Consider the following 22,418-nt stretch of genomic DNA (forward strand, 5'->3'; position numbering starts at 1 on the left):
TAAGGTAAATTCCATTTTATTGGGGAGTCATCCCTATTTAAACTTTACATTAAAGTTAAATATACCAGAAATAAGGTAGTTCATACCTTATTTTTTCTCCGTGATGTCTTATCGAAATTAAAAAAAAAAAAACTACAAAAACAAAAAAAGAATTCTTTTTTAACTTGTTTTAAATCATGAATTTTATCTTTTGATCTGATATTATATATAACATTCCATTAATTTTTAGTATATCTATTTATAATAATTTTAAAAGTATGTATATAATTTTATAACCACACCCAGGAATCGAACTTCGTATCTGCTTGGTGGTAGTCCACCACTCTACTCACTCGGCCATCCTAGTATATTCATTAATGAAATCAAAAACTTATTAAGTTCAAATAGCAAAAAAATGTCCGAGCTAAATTATTCAATGTCAAAACCAAAAAATGTTCGAGCTAGATTATTTCATATCAAAACCAAAAATCAAATACAAACCTTGGTAATTTCTGTAAAGCTTCTATAAATTCATTAAACAGGCTAATAAGAAAAACAAGCTTTCTTCGTTTAAGTTTCTTTAATAGTATTTAAACAACTTATTAGAAGTTTTTATACAAGTCTGAACTTATATAAGCAGTTAAATTCTAAAGCAAGCTTAATATAAGTTGTATACAAAGTAGAACCTGCGAGATTTCAATTTATAGAAGCTGTTGTGCTAGTTGGGAAAAGATTTCATAACAGATGGCTAAAACAGATGTGCGGCACGCATCGCCCGACAAACAATTTTGGTTCTATAAAGCTTTACAGATGCAATTGTTGCTTCTGTAAAGCATTATAGAAGCGAAATTGTTATTAGGGCGCTGCATGCAGCACTGCACCCAAAATACATCCCAACTAACAATTTTGCTGATATACAGCTTTACAGAAGCTTAAGAAACACCTGTGAGGCCTTACAGAAGCAAAATTGTTTTTGGAGATGTGCATCACTTTTTAAATTATTGATGCCGATTTCTGTCAAAAAAAATTGATAACCTTGATATTTATTATTATTTTATTTTTGTAAGAAAATAATTGAAATTGAAATTGATGGTTATGTTTTTTTTTTATAAATTCAATTACCTAGTTCTTCCATTTTAAGAAAATCAAAACGAACGTCATTTGAATTTTTGAATGATAGATTGCGTCAACTGTCAATATCAGTAATGCCAAAGAGCAAGTATTTTGTATTTTTGTTGTTTCTTGTTGTGGCTGCAATGAAACTTGGCATGGAATTTAGAAATAGAGACATGATGTAGCTCTGCGCTGCATGCAGATTTTTCTCCCATAAGAGAGCCCGTGTTATTTTATTTTGCTGCAGGGAAAAATCTGCACGTCTGTTTTGACCATTAAGGGTTTCTGAATACCAAAAATGAGATTCGTAAAAGAATTTTTGACAGTTCGAACTTTGTAAAAGATTTTATAAGAGATATCATAGCAGATGGGGTATGCCGAATACCAAATATGAAAATCATTAAAGATTTTTCGACAGATTAGATTTTTGTATGGAAATTCATAACAGAATAGCGGAATAAAAGATTTCGCCGAATAGGCCCAATTACCTTTTTATGTGTACTGTGTCCTAGACAAATTTTTCATGACAACTTACCCTTACATTATATGCCACTTTTCTTAAAATGTAGACACAACCTTAAAAAAAAAACTCTCCGTTCTCTTCACACCATTATATATCCATCCCATTCAGAATTTATCCTACTATCTCTATTCCCCTCAATCAATCATTGCACCCTTACCTCGACGAGTGCAAAGAAGACAAATATACCCAAACAAACTTTTTCGTCTGTGCATTGCACACACAAAAAAAAAAACTCTACACAAAACTGAGAAAATTGAAAAAGCGAAACAGCAGCAGTTTTTTGTGTAGAGAGTCAGACTTGAATGGCAAAAAATTTCCTTTCGACTCTATTTTTCAATATAATTTTTGTATTAAACAATTTCCATGAATAAATCCTAATTTTCAATGTTATTTTTTTACACAATAAAAACTAGAATAATATTTAATTAAAATAAATAATCTTCAACATTCATATTTAACACATTTATCGCCGGTGTTTTGTCGCATTCTAGAAAAAAATACTTGGCTATCGTTTTTGTTGAGACAAAATAGAAGAACGAAAAAAAAAATGCTTCGGCGATAACTTTTTTTGACGGAGAAGACTCGGGAGTCTTGTGGCAATTTTGTAAGAGTTCTTTCATCTTTTTTTTTTTGTATTTATTTTTAGTTCATTTTACCTGTGCACCATTTTTTATTACTTTGAAAATTTTTGTATAAAATTTCATTGTGAATCCTATAAGAATTTCGGAGGACGAAAACTATACGAAGCAAAACAGGACTTCTGATTGAAATATGCCTGACAAAAGTGTTACTAATAGATAATTGATTTTTCCTGCATCACCTTCACCTAAAGTGTGATGAGTTCCTAGAAATTCTTCTAATCACGGTTGTGGGCTGCAAATGCAGCTCCAAATTGTCATTCGTCAGTGTGAAAATATTTTTTCTTAAATTAATTTTTTTCTTCTTTTTCTAATGCTAGTAACTCTGGGCTTATTTGTGTGGGCTAGCTAAAGAGAAGTGGGAAAGAAAAAAAAAAGATTGTTTCATTTTTAACAAAAAAAAAAACGCCTTTGGGAAGGTGTTTCTTCTGTTTTTGTAGCGAGTGTGTGATAATAATTCCATTTCCGGCCGTCTTTTTTAGTTGGATAGGAATTATGTTAAATACAAAAATAAAAAAAAAAAAACTATTTTTGCTTTTGCTTGTCTTTTTTTGCTTCCATGTCAGAGAGATTTCAATTCTTTTTTATTATTTTTTTTTTATTTTTTGTTCTTGGTTCTCATTCCTCATCCTCACTCTTGTTCGTCTTTAGCTCGATATGAATCATAGTTTAGATAAAAAAAAAAAAGTGTGGTACGAGGAATTCGTATTGCGAACAAATCCAACTTGAAAAAAAGACACATTCGTAATCGTTTGTCTTGATTTGTCTTATAGTCAATAGGAGTTTGTTGGATTTTTTTGTTTCAAAATAATCAATTATAATTTGTAAACAATCAAATAGAAAAATAATATTTTTTGTAGTTTTGTTTGTATACGGTGCAATAATGTGTCTTACTAAAATGTGTGCCAACCTTCATTTTAAAGGTTAATTCACTCTACTTTTGTTGTCTATAAGAAAAAAAAAATAATTTTCAAATTGGTTAATTTGATGCAGACAAAAATGAGGGCGATAGCAGTACAATAGTTAACTTTAATAATACTTATATTTTTACTTGCACAATTTTACTATGAGGGCAGTGATAAGTTTCTGTGATAGGTATACCTAGTCTCTTTGGTTTGTTCTAGAATTTGGAAAATGTTTGAGAAGTCTTGAAAAATTCTAGACTTTTCTTAATGTAAAATTACTTGAAATCTAGATAGCAAAAGGTTTAGTCAGAGAAGCTATTAATAGGGTTAAATTCTTTGTTGCATTGCACATAAGTAATTCCAGATTATTGATATAAAAATCTATTTTATTGACTGTGTTGTCAAACACAGGTCACCGCCTAAAATATTTAGCATTAATCATCATACCTGATAACAGGATAGATGTTTTTCATTTACATAACTATCAGAAAATCCAATTGCAGAAAAACCATTATGGCGTGATGTTTGAGGAGGAATATTCATTCCAACTCTTTGTCCTTATTGTTTATTCTCCTTTAATAATGTGTATATTATACTTTAGAACCCTATTATGACTTGTGAATCGCTAGAAAAACTTGTCGAATTAAAGTTGATGGGTCTAAAGCGATTCGGAATTTTTTAAAAATTTTATTGACACATTGTTTTCAATATTTTAGCTGAATTACGATGCGAAAGTGTTAGGGCCATTTTTTCACTATTGCCTAGCTTGAAAAAAACTCTAGAGTTGGCGTACTTGAAAGTTGAAACAGAAGTTGTAGATTTGTTTTTTTTTTTTTTTCATTATTTGTTTCTCAACTCTCGAATTTAAAAAAACGAAAGTATGCCAACTTCCATTTTAAAAAATATCCCTGGGATATTTGTGACAGTTAATACAAATATTTAAGATTGGTATATTATATTTGTAGTTTGAACTTATTCAGGAGTTTTATTTAAAATGCAACAATTAGTAACATAAATGTTAGCGGAAATGCAATTGTATGTTTCTATTTTGATAATAATAATTGTCAAATCTTCCTATTTTATTGACTACTCTTCAGTCTAATCTTCCATTTCCAAATATTTTCTTCCGAAAACTATGCGTACAATTTCTCTTTTTTTTACCACAATATACATATCTCAAGTAAAACAATTTCTCAAACCAAAAACATGACATTTTCATCGGAAATCTCAAGTTTTCTGCCCAACTTCTACTTTTCGGGGAGTTGAGGAAATCTAAAGTTGACCAACTCTCGAGTTGAAAATCGAAGGTTAAACTTTTAGTTAATAAAAGCAAATTCGGAAGTTGAAGATAAAAATGCTCAAGTTGTGTTCAACTTCGAGTGAACAAAATGGCCCAGAATACCAAGAAATGAGTTTTTGCAAAATCTTTCGACTTGAGTCAAACGTTTGACTCGAAATTTATAATAGGAACCTTCATCATAGCTTATCTCGTTTTTGATCAGTTCATAAATAAAATTTATGTCATATAATTGACTATTTCCAAAGAAAAGTATCTTATTTTTGTAACTTTATGTGGATATACACAATAATTCTGTTTGGGTTTATTAGCTGCGTTCCTTTGGGAGTATTTATCTACTTCTACTGCTTAGTACTTAAAGCTGCTAGTTTTAAGTCCTAAGCAGTGGATTAATGTTCCTAATGGAACGCAGCTATTATTGTGGCCTGGCAAAAAATAATAAGCTATAGCTCTAAAACTATTGCAGAATAAGTTAAAGAATATCAAACCCAAATAAAACTCATCAGATTTTACTTTTAGAAAGAAGGATTTCATAAATTAAAAAGTAAATTTAAGGCCAAATGTTTAATTGGTTCAAATGATTGCTCAAGATAAACAAAAGTATTTTTGACCCTTCAACAACAAACTTCTTCTTCTTTTTAATCGAGCTGTTGTGATCGCGATGTCGATAGAATCATAACTGCTTCAAACTATTCATCAGCTTTTGGTGTTAGCCGCGTATCTTCTAAAATTGATCAAAATCTTCTAAAAATTATTTTTCCAAGCCTAATTTTGCTACTGCAAAGAGCAGGAAATGAGATTTTAAGGTGTTAGATTGCTTCTTCTTCTTCGTCATCAAAGCAACTTCTGCTGAAGTCCTTTGAGCGTACTCATAGTCTTACGACGTTTCTACCCATGAGACAGTGTCCAATCAGAAAACCTAATATGCAATCTACTCAGAGAAATTTTGTTCAATGATTTGGATCTGCTTGGTGGTTTGGCATGCTGTTATGTTTAACCATTTCTTGTTTGTTTTCTCTATAGCTTTTTGCTATAGCAGCCTGGATATTGTGAACTAATAATTGCACAGGCGTCCATTCTAACCAGTTTGTTCAACGCACTTAAGATTTTGGACGATTTTGAGCCCTTTTCTTGAGCACATTTCCCAAACGATTTTTCATTTAGAATAGGCCTGAATATTTTTCAATGGGAAATTCTCTTGAACTCTCTCATTGAAGTGAAGCCTTGTGCTTTACAAAAAAAAAACGCATGTCAAAAAATAATCGCATTTCAAAAAATCTAGTTTTTTCCGAACTGTTTGACAAGTGACTTTTTATAAGAATCAATTCTAAAACCACCCTATCTTGTTTCACACATTAATTTGTATTTCAATTATTTTCATTTTGAAATGCATTTCCAATTTGTCTACGCGCTCGTAACTACCCAATGAAATCTATAATTTATAATTTTGTGTATTGCAAGTTAGAGCCTCATTTTAATCCGTTGAGTTTATTCAATTGTGCAAACACAACTGTTGTGTCATTGTTTACACATACTGTATATAAGTATTTCGATCTATTTAAAACACAAATTCCTAATCAATGATATGGTTAATGGTATTAATCAAATATCAAATGAGTTTTCTCTAAGTAAAGCTGATTCATTTAAGGTTAAACATTTGCAGTCAGCGCAGTTTAATGAAAGATACATACTATATATCTTAACTTTTTTTCAAAATGTGTCATATTTGAGCTTATCAGTTGTAGGCATATTTAAAAAAAAAAATTTCAAAGAAGATAATAATTAACTTACTGGAGCTTGTTATACTCAGGTTTGAGAGAAGATTGTTTTCTTGCCCTCCTCCGTCTGGTTAAGAAAGTTTGGGATCACAGAAATATGAACCATTACATGTTTTTAAAACAGGATAAAATATATGAATAAAATGTAATTATAAATTTTATATTTTATTCATTTCATTACAGAATTTTTATGTATCAATAAAAGCTGACTCATATAAATTTTCATAAGAAAAAAAAAGAAAAAACAACTTGGGAAATATCATATTATATTTTAATAAATATAAAGCCTTACACAAATATCAACAATGTCCAGCGAAGAAGACAAACCTCCTGCACCACCAGTGCGATTAACAAGCAATCGAGGTGGTGACCGTGGTGGTGGCGATGGTCCACCAGTAGATATGCGACCCTTGCCAAAAGGTAAATATTTCTTTTAATATTTTGATGTAACTTTAAAATGAATATAACAATAATGTAATTAATCTTAACAATTTTTAACTGAGTCAGGAATATATTAATTTACCCATTAATATACATTAATTATCAACAAAAAAAACTTGTTCGTCAATGTAATATGGTAAAAATATAATGACGGACATTAATTTTAACTTTCTACTAAAAAAAAAAAAACAAGAACACACCGCCCGGCCATTTAGAGACAATGGTCCACATAAAACCAATAACATACTCCGAGGAATACAATTTTAAGTCATTATCATCTTCGAAGACACACTAGTTTAAAAAGAGAGGATAAAACATTTTTTTATCTTAACGAACTGGAAACCAGTATAAAAAAATTCAAATAGTTTAAATAAATTCGAATCAAATCTGGAATGAATGGACAAGATTAAAAAAAATAATAAAATTAAATTATCTACCGATTGCTTGTATGAAAGCTTTTGTTTAATTCGCCAATAAATATGTTAACAATATCAGGAAGTATCAAACTAACAAATGATGTTACTAATCATTTTCCATTTTCCAAATTAAATAACATGAAGTACAATCTTCAAAACTATACACGAATTTAGTTTCATTTTCTTTTCCAGAACCGGACGATCCCGATCGCAAGAAGAAAACTCTAAAAAGCAAAATCAAAGGATCTAAACCATCACATCAAGACTCAAAACCGAATATATCATATCCGACAAATTTTGAGCACACAGTACACGTAGGATTCGATGCAGTTACCGGCGAATTTACGGTAAGTGAAAATTATGTAACTTATGCCCATCATCGGTGTATGTTGTACAAATTTCTTAAGCCTAAATCGATAACATTGTAAATTTAATACTAAAATTTAATACTACCGAAAAATACTTTTGTTTTAAGTTTAAAGTAGCATTCTTTGCTCCAAAGTTCTTTGGCTTTTTTTTAACTCTGAAACACCCTTCTATAACTTACATTAAATTCTAAACATAACATTTAAATGATCAAAAATGTAACGAAACAAGACAAAAAACCACAAAAAATGGAAAAACATTCATATTGAAATTTTCAGATAGTGAAGAAAGTTGTACCATTCACATTTCAATAACATCGCCAAAGTGATAATAATCGAGTTTAAAATCGAGAATCTGTTAAAAAAAAACTTATTTAGATATTTATAAATATTTATTTCAATATAGAAATATATTTTTTGTATCGTGGGCATTCAAGCGATGCAATGGTGGCAAATACAAATAAGAATTCAATTGATACTTTAATAAGTGCCGCATTGAGATTTCCTTACATTGCAGTAAGATTATTTTTTTCTTTTCGTAGGCATGGTTATCGTTAAATATTTGTAAAGTCATCACTTTACCCGAATTTTAATTTACTTCCAAAAGGCTTGAAAAACTTTCCATAAATAGATGCCTATTTGCAAGACTTTTTATGTTACTCGTAGAATTTGGAGAATGGATGTCGAGCTTCGAGAAACACAAGTCCTAGACGGCCATGTAGAGAGTTTATTTCTTGACTTGATTTGCACGATAAAACAAAGTTTAAGTAATTCTTCAAAGTCCTGCAAAACGTTTTTCATTTTCTTGATGTTAAAAAAAAAAAATCTACAAATCAATCAAAATCAATTAAAAACAAACTAAAAACGTAGAAACTTATGTCGTTTTCGGTTGGTTTCACTCAAGAATTCACTGATTCGGAAATCGAATGGAACAGGTCAAGTCGCTTCCACTTAATTCTGTTTCGTGTTTGTAAAATTTCTCTCTAACGATATTGATTAAAATTTTTGTGTGTAGTATTACACCATTGAATAATTACAAATAGAAGTGACACCACAGATTACTCATGCGACTATATAGTCCAGTGCATTTATAATTTGACCCAGCAGTTTGTACCACCCCCAAATTTTTTTTGCTCATTCGATAGAGCATTGGCTGAATATTATTACCCTGATTTTTCGCACTCGTGAAATTCACTTTTCGACCGCCATCTTGGATTTTAGTTTTTGTTGAATATCTCGATTTCTTTTTATCCTACATAAAAGTTATGCATACAAGAAATGTAGCCAATTAAATTTCGCGTCTTTTATGTTAAGAACACTTTTTCGATATTCGGAATATTAAAAAAGTTACAAGCCAAAAAAGTAAAAAAAACCGAAAAAAATGACAATTTTAAAGTTTTGAGGACTTTTTATCAAAATAATGAAAAAACGTTCCGAGAAAAGATTATTTACCTTAAAATTCTCTACAACTCTGCTATACAACTTTTTTTTCTATCTCTATAAATACAAAAGTTATTAATACTTTTTTGTTAAAAAATACCCCTTTTTTACGAAATGAAGAGACTTAAATATAAAAAAATTGCAGGTCCTGAACTTTCTCTTGTAACATAAAGCTTTAAAATACTCACTAATCATTTAAAATTCAAGATTTGGTAAAAAAAAAATTTAAGAAAAAAGTAAAGATAAAAAACACAAACAAAAAAGAGCATTTTTAACAGAAAAAAGTATTAATAACTTTTGTATTTATAGAGATAGAAAAAAAAGTTATACATCAGAATTGTAGAGAATTTTAAGGTGAATAATCTTTTTTCGGAACGTTTTTTCATTATTTTGATAAAAAGTCCTCAAAACTTTAAAATTGTCATTTTTTTCGGTTTTTTTACTTTTTTGCCTTGTAACTTTTTTAATAGTCAGAATATCGAAAAAGTGTTCTTAACATAAAAGACGCGAAATTTAATTGCCTACGTTTCTTGTATACACAACTTTTATGTAGGATAAATAGAAATCGAGATATTCAACGAAAAGTAAAATCCAAGATGGCGGCTGAAAGGTGAATTTCGTGAGTGCGAAAAATCAGGGTAATGATATTTAGCCAATGCTCTATCGAATGAGCAAAAAAAATTTGGGGGTGGTACAAACTGCTGGGTCGTCCATATATGAACATCATAAATGCACTGGACTAATAAGAGTACCGGAAGATAGATGAACTACAGGTTTGCGCCTCAACTATCATGTATTTTCGAGTTGAGTCTTAACTAATATTTTTTTGAAACCTTCATAAAAAAATTAATAATTATTATTATACATTTCAAAGAGCTTATATTGATATAAGTTTTCGTATTTTGAAAAGTCATATTAGTCTAGAGAACAAGGACGATGCCTTTTACTCCTACTGGCCTAGGTTCGAATACCGGTAAAAATTGAATTTTTTTTTTGTGGAGATTTTTTTTTGAGAAATTTAATTAATTTTTATTCTAGTAATGTAAAAACAAAAAAAAAAAATCTCAATTTCCCGACAGATTCGAACCTGGGCAGGTAAACTTAACAGACATTCACCTTATCCTCTAGGCTATCTCCACTTTTTGAAATAGGAAAACTTTTATCTATATGTATAAGCTGTTTAGGATTTGATTTTGGGTTGCTGGATTTGCTTTTGGATTGTTGGCTTTGCTTTTGGATTGTTGGATTTGCTTTTTTAATTCAACGCACGATACTAGCGACTACAATTTTACAGCGGACGTTTCCCTGGGTGTCCACTTCTATTTGTAATTATTCAATGATTACACATAAAAGCCAACTTTTGAAATAAAAAAAATATTTTTTGTACCGTTATAAACGGTACCTGCCATAGAACGGTTTTTTTGGTTTCTAAATATCTCGTACACGGCTCACCCGATTTCAACGAATTTTCAAAAAACACATTTTTGCATTTTGAAATTTCGTTTTTTTGTGTAAATTAATTATTTCTTCAAAATGGCATACCAACTTTTTTTTTTTGAAAAATGTTAGAAAATTTTTATATGTATATAAAAAATTATTTTTTAAAAAAACGACTCCAACGATTTTCGAAATTTTTTTTCTATAAATACATTTCTTCTTCTTTTTCTCGTCGCTGTTATGATCTCGATGTCGAGGGGATCATAACTATCCCACGTATCTGCTTCACACTAGTGATCCGCCTGCGGGGTTCGCCGGGTTGACCTCAGAAATCGGCGGCAAGCCTCCCGGTTTTGTATTGTTCTATTTCTAAGGCCAACTGAATGCTGGTCTTTTTGCATTTGCTTGTACCAGGAGTTTTTAGGCCTACCTTTCTTTTTATTTCGTGTTGGAACGTTGTATGATAATGCTTTTTTGACGGGGTTCTCAGGATCTCTCCTTTGAACATGGCAATACCAACTGAGTCGGTCGTGTTCAATTTTTTGGGAGATGGTATGAAGGCTTCCTCGGATCTTCGTACTTCTAATTCTATCAAGCTTTGTTACTCCTGCTATTATACGAAGCATCTTCATTTCAGCTGCCGTTAACTTACTCTCATACTTTTTGTACATTGTCCAACATTGTGAACCGTATGTGAGTGCTGGACGCACAACTGCGGTGTAGAGTCTTTCAGCTTAGGGGGCATTTTTCGATCACAGAAGATAGCAGAATTTTCCCGCCACTTCATCCACCCTACGCTCACGCGATGATTGATATCGTCATCACAAGTACCTTCGTTTTTTATCATAGACCCCAGATATTTAAACTTTTCACACTTGGGAAGCACTACACCATTGAAATAAATGTCAGGAATAGGCCTGTGTGGATCAGAAAATGGGAAGCATAGGTATTCTGTCTTTTTCGCGCTTATGCGGTACCCACTACCTTCTAGAACATCCACCCATACATCAAGTGCTCGTTGCAGGGATATCGGGTCTTCACTTATGATGGCTCCATCGTCAGCAAAGAATAACTGATGCACTTTTGGGTCCGTCACTTTGCCTTCAAGCAGGTAATCAAGAACGGTAATAAAGAGCAGAGGACTCAAGACGCTTCCTACTGTGATTTCGAATTCTTCGGTGACTCCAGCTGCACATCTTACTTTTGTAACTGCTCCATCATACATGGCCATAATTATCCGCACATATGTTTCCGGAACTCCTCGTTGTCTGAGGGCACCCCATATCAGATCTCGTGGTTGTCGATCGAATGCTTTGGAAAGTGTAGCCTTGGAAATTGTTCATTTTATTTTTTTACACTACTTATGAAATTTCTTCAAAATATCAAATTTTAAATTTCTTGAATAAAACGCTTGAACATTAGAGTAATTTTAAGCATAAGAGCAAGTACGTGCGACCCCAGTCTTGCAATTTATTTTTTTCAAACGAAAAAATTATAAATCTAAAGAATAAGACGCGACGGAAGAAGAAAATGTTAAAAAAAAAATCATTACACGGCATTAAGGTACCCATTTTATTTTAATTTAATTTAAATTTTTGAATGACAACAAAAAAAGATAATTGGGCAGGTTCAGAAATGTTAGGCACTAAATATTTAGGTAATTTCTCGGTCTCTGGTTGGTCAGCTGTCAAAAAAAAAACTTTCCAATTTAGGTAACTTTATTGGAAAGCTAACTGGAAAGTCAGGCAAGAAAATTTTCCCTAAAAATTTAGGAAAGTTTTTTTTGTCAACATGACAGCAGATTGTTTTGAATTAAAGAATTAATTTAGCAAAATTAAATTTATTTTTGTGAAAAACGAGTAAAAAGTGCATTATCGGTTATAATTAATATTATTTATTCATTAAAGTTAAGTGAAATTTGGTGTATTCCCCATGCGATCGGTAAAATACTTAAGTAAATTTTGAAATTTTACAATAGCAATATATCCAAACTAATTTAGTCAATTTCCTCAAATTTCCGTTCAGAAAATGACGTTGCCTAAATATCTAGTCCCTAATATTTCCTGAACGTGTCCATTGAGTATTTTTTTGTTGACATTTTAGTTTTCATGTATTAGTGCTTCTGATTTTAAATCGAGAAGAGAAATTCTCTTCTGAGAATCGTTCCGTCTGTCAATTTTGTGCGAATAAAACACTTTCAGAAGGCTTCTGAATGATTCCGGGCGCTTCCGGAGAGCCAATCGAAAACGCCATTAAAAAAATCTATAAGATCTCTTGAAAAAAAAATTAATTGTTCTGAACAGGTATAAAGCCATTAGACTCGGCAACAATTTGTACAGTTCTTCGGGTTCGTACTTGTGTGAAAAATCACTTGGAACCGATTTGAGTACTTACGATTCGTAAAATAACCAGTTGGCTGATTCCAAAAAAGCGCGGCGAATCACTTTGATGGCGGTTTTTTTTTTTATTCGAGTAATAACTTTAAAAGTGGTACCGGTATAAGGGGACGTTAAAACTTTATTTGAAAAAAAAAAAAAACTGATAAATCCAAGATCTGGAAAAAGGTTGACATAAAACAACTCGTCAATAAAAACAGAATACCTTCTTTAACTTGTTGTGAATCAATTTTCGATTTTAAACACGACCATTACAACTTTGGCACAAAAGCAAATCTTTTTTATTGGTGCTTGGAAGCAAATTTGAACTTTACTTTTCAACACTAAAAATTGTATACAAACAAAACACAATTACATACATAATACAATAATGTTATATTGCTTGCATCGAATGTTTGTCCATTAGCAAAATACTAATCGTATTTCGTTTCACCAAATTTTATTATATTACTATTATAGTCCTGTTAAAATTTTTCTTCACCCCTCTTGTTGTTATTCTTATTATGCGTTTTGCTTACTTGAACAAAAAAAAGAAGAAATAAAGTAAAATTCTTTAAATTTTGGTTTAAAATTTTTAGTTTTCTTAACCGAGCGGGGTGTTGTCATGTATATTTTTTTCTTTTCTTTTGTTTCAAGCTGCCAATGAAAGTAAGTATTGCTTATAGTTTGTGTTTGGTTTTTATTTGTCTTATGTTTTAAAATGTGAGTTTATTATATATTGCAATTTTATTATTTTGCCAAATTTATTTATTAGATAAATTATACACACGCATCTGTTTAAGCTTTCAATTTTTTTTTAATTTTTATTTTTTGTGTTTTTATTTTATTGTACCAAGTAGCTTGGCTAGATAGAAAGTGTGAAATAAAGTAGCTTTTTGTGTAACAGAAATTCTTGGAAGACAACACCGACATTGAAGGCGATACTTAAAAAAATAAGCTTTTTAAGAAGAAAGAATTGTTTTAATTTGATTTGACTTTGTGTTTATTTATAAAAATGCTGATATAAAAATGTAGACTTTTTATTATTTTTAAGGAGTCAAAAAAGAAGAAGAATTAATAGTTAAATATATTTTTTATTCTTGACTTTTTTAGGGTATGCCAGAAGCATGGGCTCGTTTATTGATGCACTCAAACATCAGTAAGCAGGAGCAAAAGAAAAATCCTCAAGCTGTATTAGATGTTTTGAAATGGTTTGACAATACAAGCAAACAAAGGCAAAGTTCCAAATATATGATTGATCCGACAACAACACATTCAGGTAATGTTCATATTTCTTAAAATAGTAAAAATGTTTTGATATACATAAGTCGTTGTTCACTAATTTACTTAATTTAAATTAAATTTTCTACACCGAACTAAACTACAATAAATCCTAAAATTAAACTTTAAACTTTTGGTTAGTTTGAATATTAATTGGTAATTAAGACCGAATGAATGAGAAGTGAATGATAAATAAATTTAAATTTTTTTAACTTTATCGCTTAACAAAAAAATATCAATTTATATTGGAGTCATAATTTCGAGGTCTAAAAACAGAAGATTTCCAATTAATCAAGTTTTTGTTTTAATTTTCGAAATTAATAACACTATTTCTTACAGGTTCTTCATTGAGTCGTGTAAGCAGCAGCAGTCCAAGCAGTACTCCAACTGATTCAGAGATTCATGGTTCGAATAGCGGCGGCCTGATAGGTGTGGCGAATCTTAATATCGGTGGCGTTAGTGGAGGCACTCATACAGTTCCTCTAAGTCAATCACATTCGTACAATGCATTCGCAACATCATCTCATAGTTCCACTAATGAAGATGATATAGTGCTCCCAGCACCGCCACCACCTATCGCTAGCCGGCCAGAACGAACAAAATCTATCTACACAAGGCCAATCGAAGATGGAGCTCTTCCAACTACACCAATACATCATAATTTGAGCGCTCAACCCCAGTCGATAGCACCTCATAGCAATGCAGTCCAACAACAACAGCCGCCCCCGGTGGTACCCATACATCATCACCAGCCACCACCAACAAACGTATCGACGACGACGGCCACATCGATGACACAACACAATGCGGCCACAATCAAGAGTCCTGCAAACACTCTTGATAAAAATAAGAATAACGCAAGTAATAACCTTTATGATACTACCAATACCAATACCACTACCACTACCATAATAGCTTCTCCTACTACTAACAATGCTTCTTCAGATCCATCTACTACTAACAATGTTGTCAATAGTAGTGCATCAACAATAACAATGCAATTTATTGATAATTCCACAACGACTAATCATGATTCTTCTACTTCCTCATTTTCTTCGTTCCCTTCGATCAACGAATCGATTAATCCGGCGGTATTTTCATCATTTTCTGTGATCGATTCTCCTATTTCCATGGTGACTGCTGCATCACTACCACCACCGCCATCATCATCACCACAACCCGAACCGGCGGTTAATGTTAACGTAACTGCGATAACTACAACCACTGTTACCCCGGCCACGCCCACATCAGATGCGTTCTCACCTGCCAATGATTCAGGCACGATGAACCATACACAACAACCCGCAGTTACTACCACCACTACAACTAATGCCAATGTGTCTGCTCCCCAGCATCAGCAACGTTCCACGACAGCCAAAAAAAAGAAGATGTCCGACGAGGAGATTCTCGAGAAATTGCGTACGATTGTCAGCGTTGGCGATCCAAATCGCAAATACACCAAAATGGAAAAAATAGGTCAAGGCGCATCGGGCACCGTTTATACGGCAATCGAGTCCTCAACCGGCATGGAGGTTGCTATTAAACAGATGAACTTAAGCCAACAACCAAAGAAAGAGCTCATCATTAATGAGATTCTAGTGATGCGAGAAAACAAACATCCGAACGTGGTAAACTATCTTGATAGTTACCTTGTTTCGGAGGAGCTGTGGGTGGTGATGGAGTACCTACCGGGCGGCTCACTGACCGACGTTGTCACCGAAACGTGCATGGACGAAGGTCAGATTGCAGCTGTTTGTCGTGAGGTACTGCAGGCTCTTGAGTTTTTACACAGCAATCAAGTGATACATAGGGATATTAAGAGTGATAATATACTGCTGGGTCTTGACGGCAGTGTTAAATTGACCGATTTTGGTTTTTGTGCACAAATATCTCCAGAACAATCAAAACGCACAACAATGGTAGGCACTCCTTATTGGATGGCACCAGAGGTCGTAACGAGAAAACAGTACGGACCAAAAGTAAGTTCATTTTCAATTGAAAAAAAAATTGGTTTTATCATAGCCAAATTTTATCAAAAAATCACATCTTATAGAATTGTCTGATAAGAATTTAGAAAGCACGGGACGATTTTTTTGATCTTTCACACCTTAACAATTTATCATTATTTATTTATAATTCCGTTTTTTTTTTATTCTAAAGTAGTCCTTATGCAAACCTAGTATTTGTGTCCTAATTTTACAAGTACTACTACAAGTTAACTAATTTAAATTATAAAAAAATTTGCTTGGGAAGTATCATTTAAGAGAAACTACAGCCCAGGTTTATATTCTTGAAGCACACAGCTAATGACGACCGACGCCAAAAAAAACTTTCTAAACACGTCGCAACTACAGAAATTCGTTGTTTTCGGAGGTTATAATCAACGCGTAGTTTTGAATACATACATATATTTCACATTCTAATTACATTAGGGTTGTCAAGTATAGTTGTCAATTGATAGTTGATAAATACTGTTTGGTGTTTTTAAATCTAATTTGGGGGAAAACTGGTATTTTTTTAAATGGAATTTTTTTAATTACATTTCAAATAATAACGGTTGGCATCATTCTTTGTTTTCAAATTTTTGCAAATTATGCCCGTCGTACACCTAGCTCTCAACGCATTCAACGCAAATTTAAAACTTTAAATTCTAATTGATGGTGCTTTCAATTATATTCAAACAACAAGTTTTAGACAGTTCGAGATCGCTGCTAAACGAATCAATTAAAATGTGTACGTATAGTGCCGTCGTTTTTTTATAATGAATTTGTTAAATTCGCCGACGACGTACGACGGGCATTACATAATAAGAGATCGAAATTTATTTTTTATCAACTATCAATTAATAGTTGACAATCGTAATAGGGCAAGTAAGGTAAAATTGATACAAAATTTCAACCAGAACCCTATAACAAGATTTTCATGTACATTTCTGTCAGTGAAACAAGAAAGAAATGTGTAAAAGAATTGTTATTAAAATTAGCAAATGTGTAAAAATCTTAACTTTTATACTTAAAAAAGAAAAAAAAAACATGAAAAACTATTTGATGTGTAAACTTCTTTGCTACCGGAAATCAATCAAAAATTGTAATATACGAGTGAGGTCCCAAAGTACCCCAAAAAAAATCCTAAAATGTTTGGAAACTTAATCTTTGTTTCTTTATTCAATCTCCTTTTAACTCAATTTGGTGAATTTCTTTCCACCTAGGAATTTTTTAAAGGAACTATTTCTGACGAATATGAGGAACAATTTTTTGTGCTTCTAGCTATTTTAAAACAATGGTTGAAAATAATCCCATAGCCAAAAACGATGACTATTTGTTTTCAAATCGACTCATGTATATAATCGACCATGTTCCGCAATTTGATCGAAAGTGAATTGAAATCACTTTTTAATTTCACGTGAAATTAAAATGCATGTTCTACATTTCAATCGTTTTCGAAAACTTCGAAATTGCTTCTAACTGTAAAAAATGAAGTTTCTTAAGTGAAACTACTGCGCGTGAAGCAAATAATTGCAATATTATTGCAAATTGTAATAGAAAAATAAAGTTAATTTTAAAATAGAGAATGAGGTGGCGAACACAAAAGCAGTGCGTTATTTCCAGCGTACCTGCCAAAAAAGTGATGAATGATGATATTTCATGTCTTATATTTTTTTTTGTATGCATTTTGTACTAAATTAACAAAAAAAACATTTGCAGAACGCTGAAAATATAAGTTTTGATAATATTTTGGCCCAAAAATTGCAGATTCTTGATAAAGGCAACAATTTCACCAACAGAAACAAAGTGCTTTAAATTCGATCAGAAAATGTAAATGAGTGAAATGCAGAACGGCCAATACTACGCGTAATTTTATAAAATTTCGAAAATAAATCCAATTCAAACATTTTTAACAAATATACGGAAGTTAAAAGAAATCATAAAAAATTTTTAATTTCAATTTCATAAATTTTAAACTTTGTTAACATTTAATAATGTCCATCCGTTTATTTCCATCCTTGTAGATTGGTATTTGTTTTCAAAAATGTATTTTCCAAACTTTTATGCACTCTATACTGTATATCAACGTTCTTAGGCATAGAATAATTTCTGTCTTCTTACGAAACCTTTTTTATGTTACCTACATATATTTTTCCCTTTAGTTTAGTGAAGGTGAGGGAACGGCAGTTTTAGTATATACTCATTTTTTGATTCCTAAAAAAATTGTTTCCCGGTTTGAGATAAAGCTCATTTAAATTTGGTGTTGAAAGGTTGATGATATGACTTATAGTAAAACAAATATAAAGATCAATTATATCCAAAGATATGGTAATTATAATAATTTTATAATATTTGTAATAGACCGAGAGCCCACAGCAAATTTTGGAAGTGGAGGTATAACCAAAATGTGAGTATGCAGTTTTATAGCCTTATGCGTTCTAATAACGAATCCAAAAGTCTGGCAATTTTAAATCGCGGCTTTATATGGTTTTCGGGGTGTTAAAAAACGCGAGTTTTTCCATTAATGTGAGTAGGCTAAATAAACACATTCTGAATATGAGGACTGGTGCTCTGTCATTTCTCCTTTCTCAATCTCGGTGATTCGACAAATAGAAATCAAGATATAGGTTTTTTTAACTAACCATATCAGCTCTCTTCTTGGAGAGTTTTGAATTCAAAATAACAAATACAAAATTAAGCAGAAAAGTCTCCAAAACAAAGCGGCTTAAAATGCTTATACATATCTTGAGTTCTTTTGATCGCATCGTCAATATTGATGTCTTCAGGCTTATGACAGAGCATCAGTTACTGTATAAAGAATTTGAAATAGTATGAATATAGCCTACTTATATGTATGAATTGGAAAACTCACACTTTTCAACCCCCTGAAAACAATATAAAGACGCGATTTAAAGCTGCCAGACTTTTGAATTCGTTATTTGAACGCATAAGGCTACAAAACTGCATACTCGCATTTTGGTTATAATTCCTCTCCCAAAATTTGCTGTGGGCTCTTAGACTATAAGTTTAAAACCTATAATAATATATTTTAAGAAATTTCTATGGAGCCTTGTTTTCAATTTAATTATCTTTATATATGTATTTTAACGGGCTGCATTTTTGATTATCTGAAATTATGTAACTTTTTTTTATTAGGTTGACTTGTGGTCACTTGGTATTATGGCAATCGAAATGGTAGAGGGTGAACCGCCTTACTTAAATGAGAACCCACTCAAAGCATTGTACCTTATTGCCACAAATGGTAAACCAGAAATCAAGGAAAAAGACAAACTGTCACCAGTCTTTCAAGATTTTCTCGATCAATGCCTAGAAGTTGAGGTCGATCGACGTTCCAGTGCGTTGGATTTATTAAAAGTACGTAATCGAACTATAACCATCCTTCTGCCTAATTTCAGTATTTCTTTTATTATTTTCTTTTTACAGCATCCTTTCCTTAAACTGGCTCGTCCACTGGCAAGCTTGACGCCTTTGATTATGGCTGCGAAAGAAGCAGCCAAAGGAAACTAGAAATAAAAACAGTTTCTTTCAAAAAGAAGAATAATAACCACAAAAGAACAACATCAATAGCATAACGTAAAGTTTATTAATTTTAATATTTTTTTATCATTATCAAAACGTATTATTCTATAGCCAAAAACAAAAAAAAAAAAAGTTATAAAAGAAAAACAACAACTTAAACATCGCCGCATAAGTTTGCTTAAATTATGAAAGTAAAGTAACATGAGTTTTTCTGCTTTAGGTACCTTTTATTTGAGTTCAACTTGATTAAAAGGCTTTTTTTTATTTTTTTTTAATTCATAGTTTTTCTGTATTATTTATTTCTCTCTTTACAGTAAATTAATAAGTTTTGCTTTTATTTTATTCGATTAACGCATTTAAAATGCTTTTAAATTTAACACTTTAATTTGTTTTCTTTTAATTTAATCTTTTGTCCTTTCTTATCGTTTCGTATATTCTTCTATTTTAACTTAGACACATTTGAGACTTATATATAATATAAATATATAATAACTGAAAAGATATTTAAGTTAGTTCATATCTATTTAAAGGAAAAAAAAAACTGTTTTTAAGAGAAAAAACCCTATATTTTAACGGAAAGTAATATGCGCTGAAGGGGTTCTCTTTTTTTTTTGTATTGATTGTTTTTCTTTAAACATAAACAAGATTCATTTCAAAACATGTTTTGAAATTTAAATTTTTTGTTTGTAAACTTTTATTATTACATATAATTAATTTGATCATTAAACAAAAAATATTATTATTGCTTAAAAAAAACACATTTACTATTCATTTTTAAAATCAACATTTCATTTATGTAAACCTCTAAGAAAGGTATATTTTTATATATATTATTTTCAAAAAGCAACAAAAAAATATATTCATTTTATCTATCGACATAATTTTCTTTTTCTCTTATTATTTAAAAAAAAATGTCTTCTTCGTTTTATTTTCAATTTGTTTCGTAACAAAAAAATAATCTAATTTGGTTTAGAACATATTTAAATGGGTTACATACTGACTAACATGATTTTGCATGGAATGATCATGATCACGAAGATGCATTATAGTCTTGTAAGTAACTTGAACTAGAGTTATTTCAATTCAAATACTATCGTCATTAAAGGCCCGTATGTTTTTTGAGAGTTTCTTTTGGATACATTCCCCGCGTTCAACGCAGACCACTTGAACTTAAGTTCTGAATTTTTAGAGACATCGCTTGATCAGTACCAAATGTCACCTAACTTTTTATGACATCTGACCAAATTAGAGTCTCTAAATTCAGAACTTAAAAGTTAATTTAATTTGAACTGAAAAACTGAGGGAAGCAATTTCTATTGAACAAAATATTTTCAAGGAAACCTTTGGGCTTAAACAACAATCTAGGACACTAGGAAAGAGTTTCATGAGGATTTTCATTTGGAAGCAAATTTTTTTTGAAATTGTTCTTAATCGGATAGTTGCCAAGGACACACAGAAAACATAGCTTTGTCATTTGTAACTCGATTTGCGTAGGCTTTGTAAACTTATTGCAGAGCATCATGATTAAAATAAAATTTTGATTCTGGTCCGCAATCTGATATTAACCATCACCATAGGACTTCACACTGCTCCAGTTTCGAGAAATCTAAAAATTGATTTAGATACCCGTACCAAGCTCAGCACCGATATATTTTAAAAAAATCAGAGGACAACGAAAACAACTGAAGGACTTCCATTCTCAAGAATTGAGAACAAACTATCGAAAACAAAAGAGGCGCAAAGAAAGGAGTTGTTACATCGAGTTCTATAAGAAAAGTCGTTCTTACTCCTGAATCACATAGTGCTTAGCGTTCCGAAGAACCTTAGACAAGGATCAACAAATGAGACCAACTTAAAGCTCACATTCCAGGTAAACAAATTAATAATTTCTTAATATTAGGTTTTTTAAGACCTATTAATTTGAAAGGAATTCTTATTCCTACAACTGATGATAAATAATTTTCCGAACTTGGAGTACAACATTTTGAATTCATATTTAATTTACATACAATTATTTTGTACAGTTTATTTATTCTTCTTTTATTTTTTTCTAAATTTTCATGAGAACCCCTCTTTAAATCAGTTAAACAAAAATTATAACATGTAATTAATTTGCATTTAACAAATTTAAAATTCCGTTGTGTTTGAGGAAAACATGATAGCTCTAAACATGAATCGAATTTGTTTTCATTCAAATACATAATTACAAAAACATCGTAAAAAAAGATTTTGGAAAGATTCAAACAAATTATTGCATTCATTTCTGAAGTTGCTAAAGTTTTCATTTGTAAATAGCAAGCAATCTCTAAAAAGCATTAACTATGGATTTATTATGTTTCTCCTAAACACCACAAATTTGTATATTGAGTAAAGTTATCCGTGGAATATCTTCGCTAAAACCCTATAAAAAACAATGATTTTAAAAACTAAATTTGTAAAATAAAAAAAAAAAAGTAATACAAAAATGAATTATAACGCATACACCAAATCGATTGTTAAAATCCGAAAAATAAATATATAAACTGTGAAAAAAATAACGATTAAAAAGAATTATTAACGAATGCTGAGTAAAATGAAAATTAGTTTTCCAATAAATTTAATAAGAAAGAAAAAAAAACATGAAAAATCGTACTTTGTGCCTAACCAGTAATAACCACTAATAATAGTAAAACAAAAAAAAATATTAATTAAAAACAAGAAATAAGAATCAAAAAGTTATTAAATACATATAACATAAATTTAAACAAAAAAAAAATGTAAAGAGCTATTATAAAAGTATATATTTCAAAACATTTTGTAATTCTAAGGAAATAGACAAATAATTAAATTACAATTTTTAAAATTTAGAAAAAAAAACCCCACACACCCTAAGGAATACACAGGTCCTTTTTTTTCTTGAAAAGAA

The 22,418-nt window shown here is 30.9% G+C and overlaps 1 protein-coding gene across 4 annotated transcripts; it reads left to right on the top strand.

Moving 5' to 3' along the window:
* The first annotated feature begins 1,893 nt into the window (after positions 1-1,893).
* On the top strand, positions 1,894-20,394 carry LOC129913823 (serine/threonine-protein kinase Pak). Of its 4 annotated transcripts, none has more exons than XM_055992704.1 (8): positions 1,894-2,219; positions 6,417-6,653; positions 7,265-7,437; positions 13,821-13,986; positions 14,328-14,849; positions 14,934-15,967; positions 19,130-19,348; positions 19,418-20,394. In XM_055992704.1, the coding sequence occupies exons 2-8, from the start codon at positions 6,539-6,541 to the stop codon at positions 19,499-19,501; spliced, it is 2,313 nt and encodes a 770-aa protein (XP_055848679.1). In that variant the 5' UTR covers positions 1,894-2,219; positions 6,417-6,538; the 3' UTR covers positions 19,502-20,394. The 4 variants fall into 4 exon arrangements, with proteins under 4 accessions (XP_055848679.1, XP_055848677.1, XP_055848678.1 ...); XM_055992705.1 differs by having other exon boundaries at positions 1,897-2,219; positions 15,240-15,967; XM_055992702.1 differs by having other exon boundaries at positions 14,328-15,967.
* The last annotated feature ends 2,024 nt before the right edge of the window (positions 20,395-22,418 follow it).

The sequence above is a fragment of the Episyrphus balteatus genome, chromosome 3 (genome assembly GCF_945859705.1).
Source record: "Episyrphus balteatus chromosome 3, idEpiBalt1.1, whole genome shotgun sequence".
Taxonomy (NCBI): domain Eukaryota; kingdom Metazoa; phylum Arthropoda; class Insecta; order Diptera; family Syrphidae; genus Episyrphus; species Episyrphus balteatus.

Bases quoted from the DNA above. Each gene is read 5' to 3' on its own strand.
- LOC129913823 (XM_055992702.1), top strand. From the start codon at position 6,539: ATGTCCAGCGAAGAAGACAAACCTCCTGCACCACCAGTGCGATTAACA. The intron at 13,987-14,327 runs GTAATGTTCATA...TATTTCTTACAG, and splicing joins TCCGACAACAACACATTCAG to GTTCTTCATTGAGTCGTGTA. The intron at 15,968-19,129 runs GTAAGTTCATTT...TTTTTTTATTAG, and splicing joins GAAAACAGTACGGACCAAAA to GTTGACTTGTGGTCACTTGG.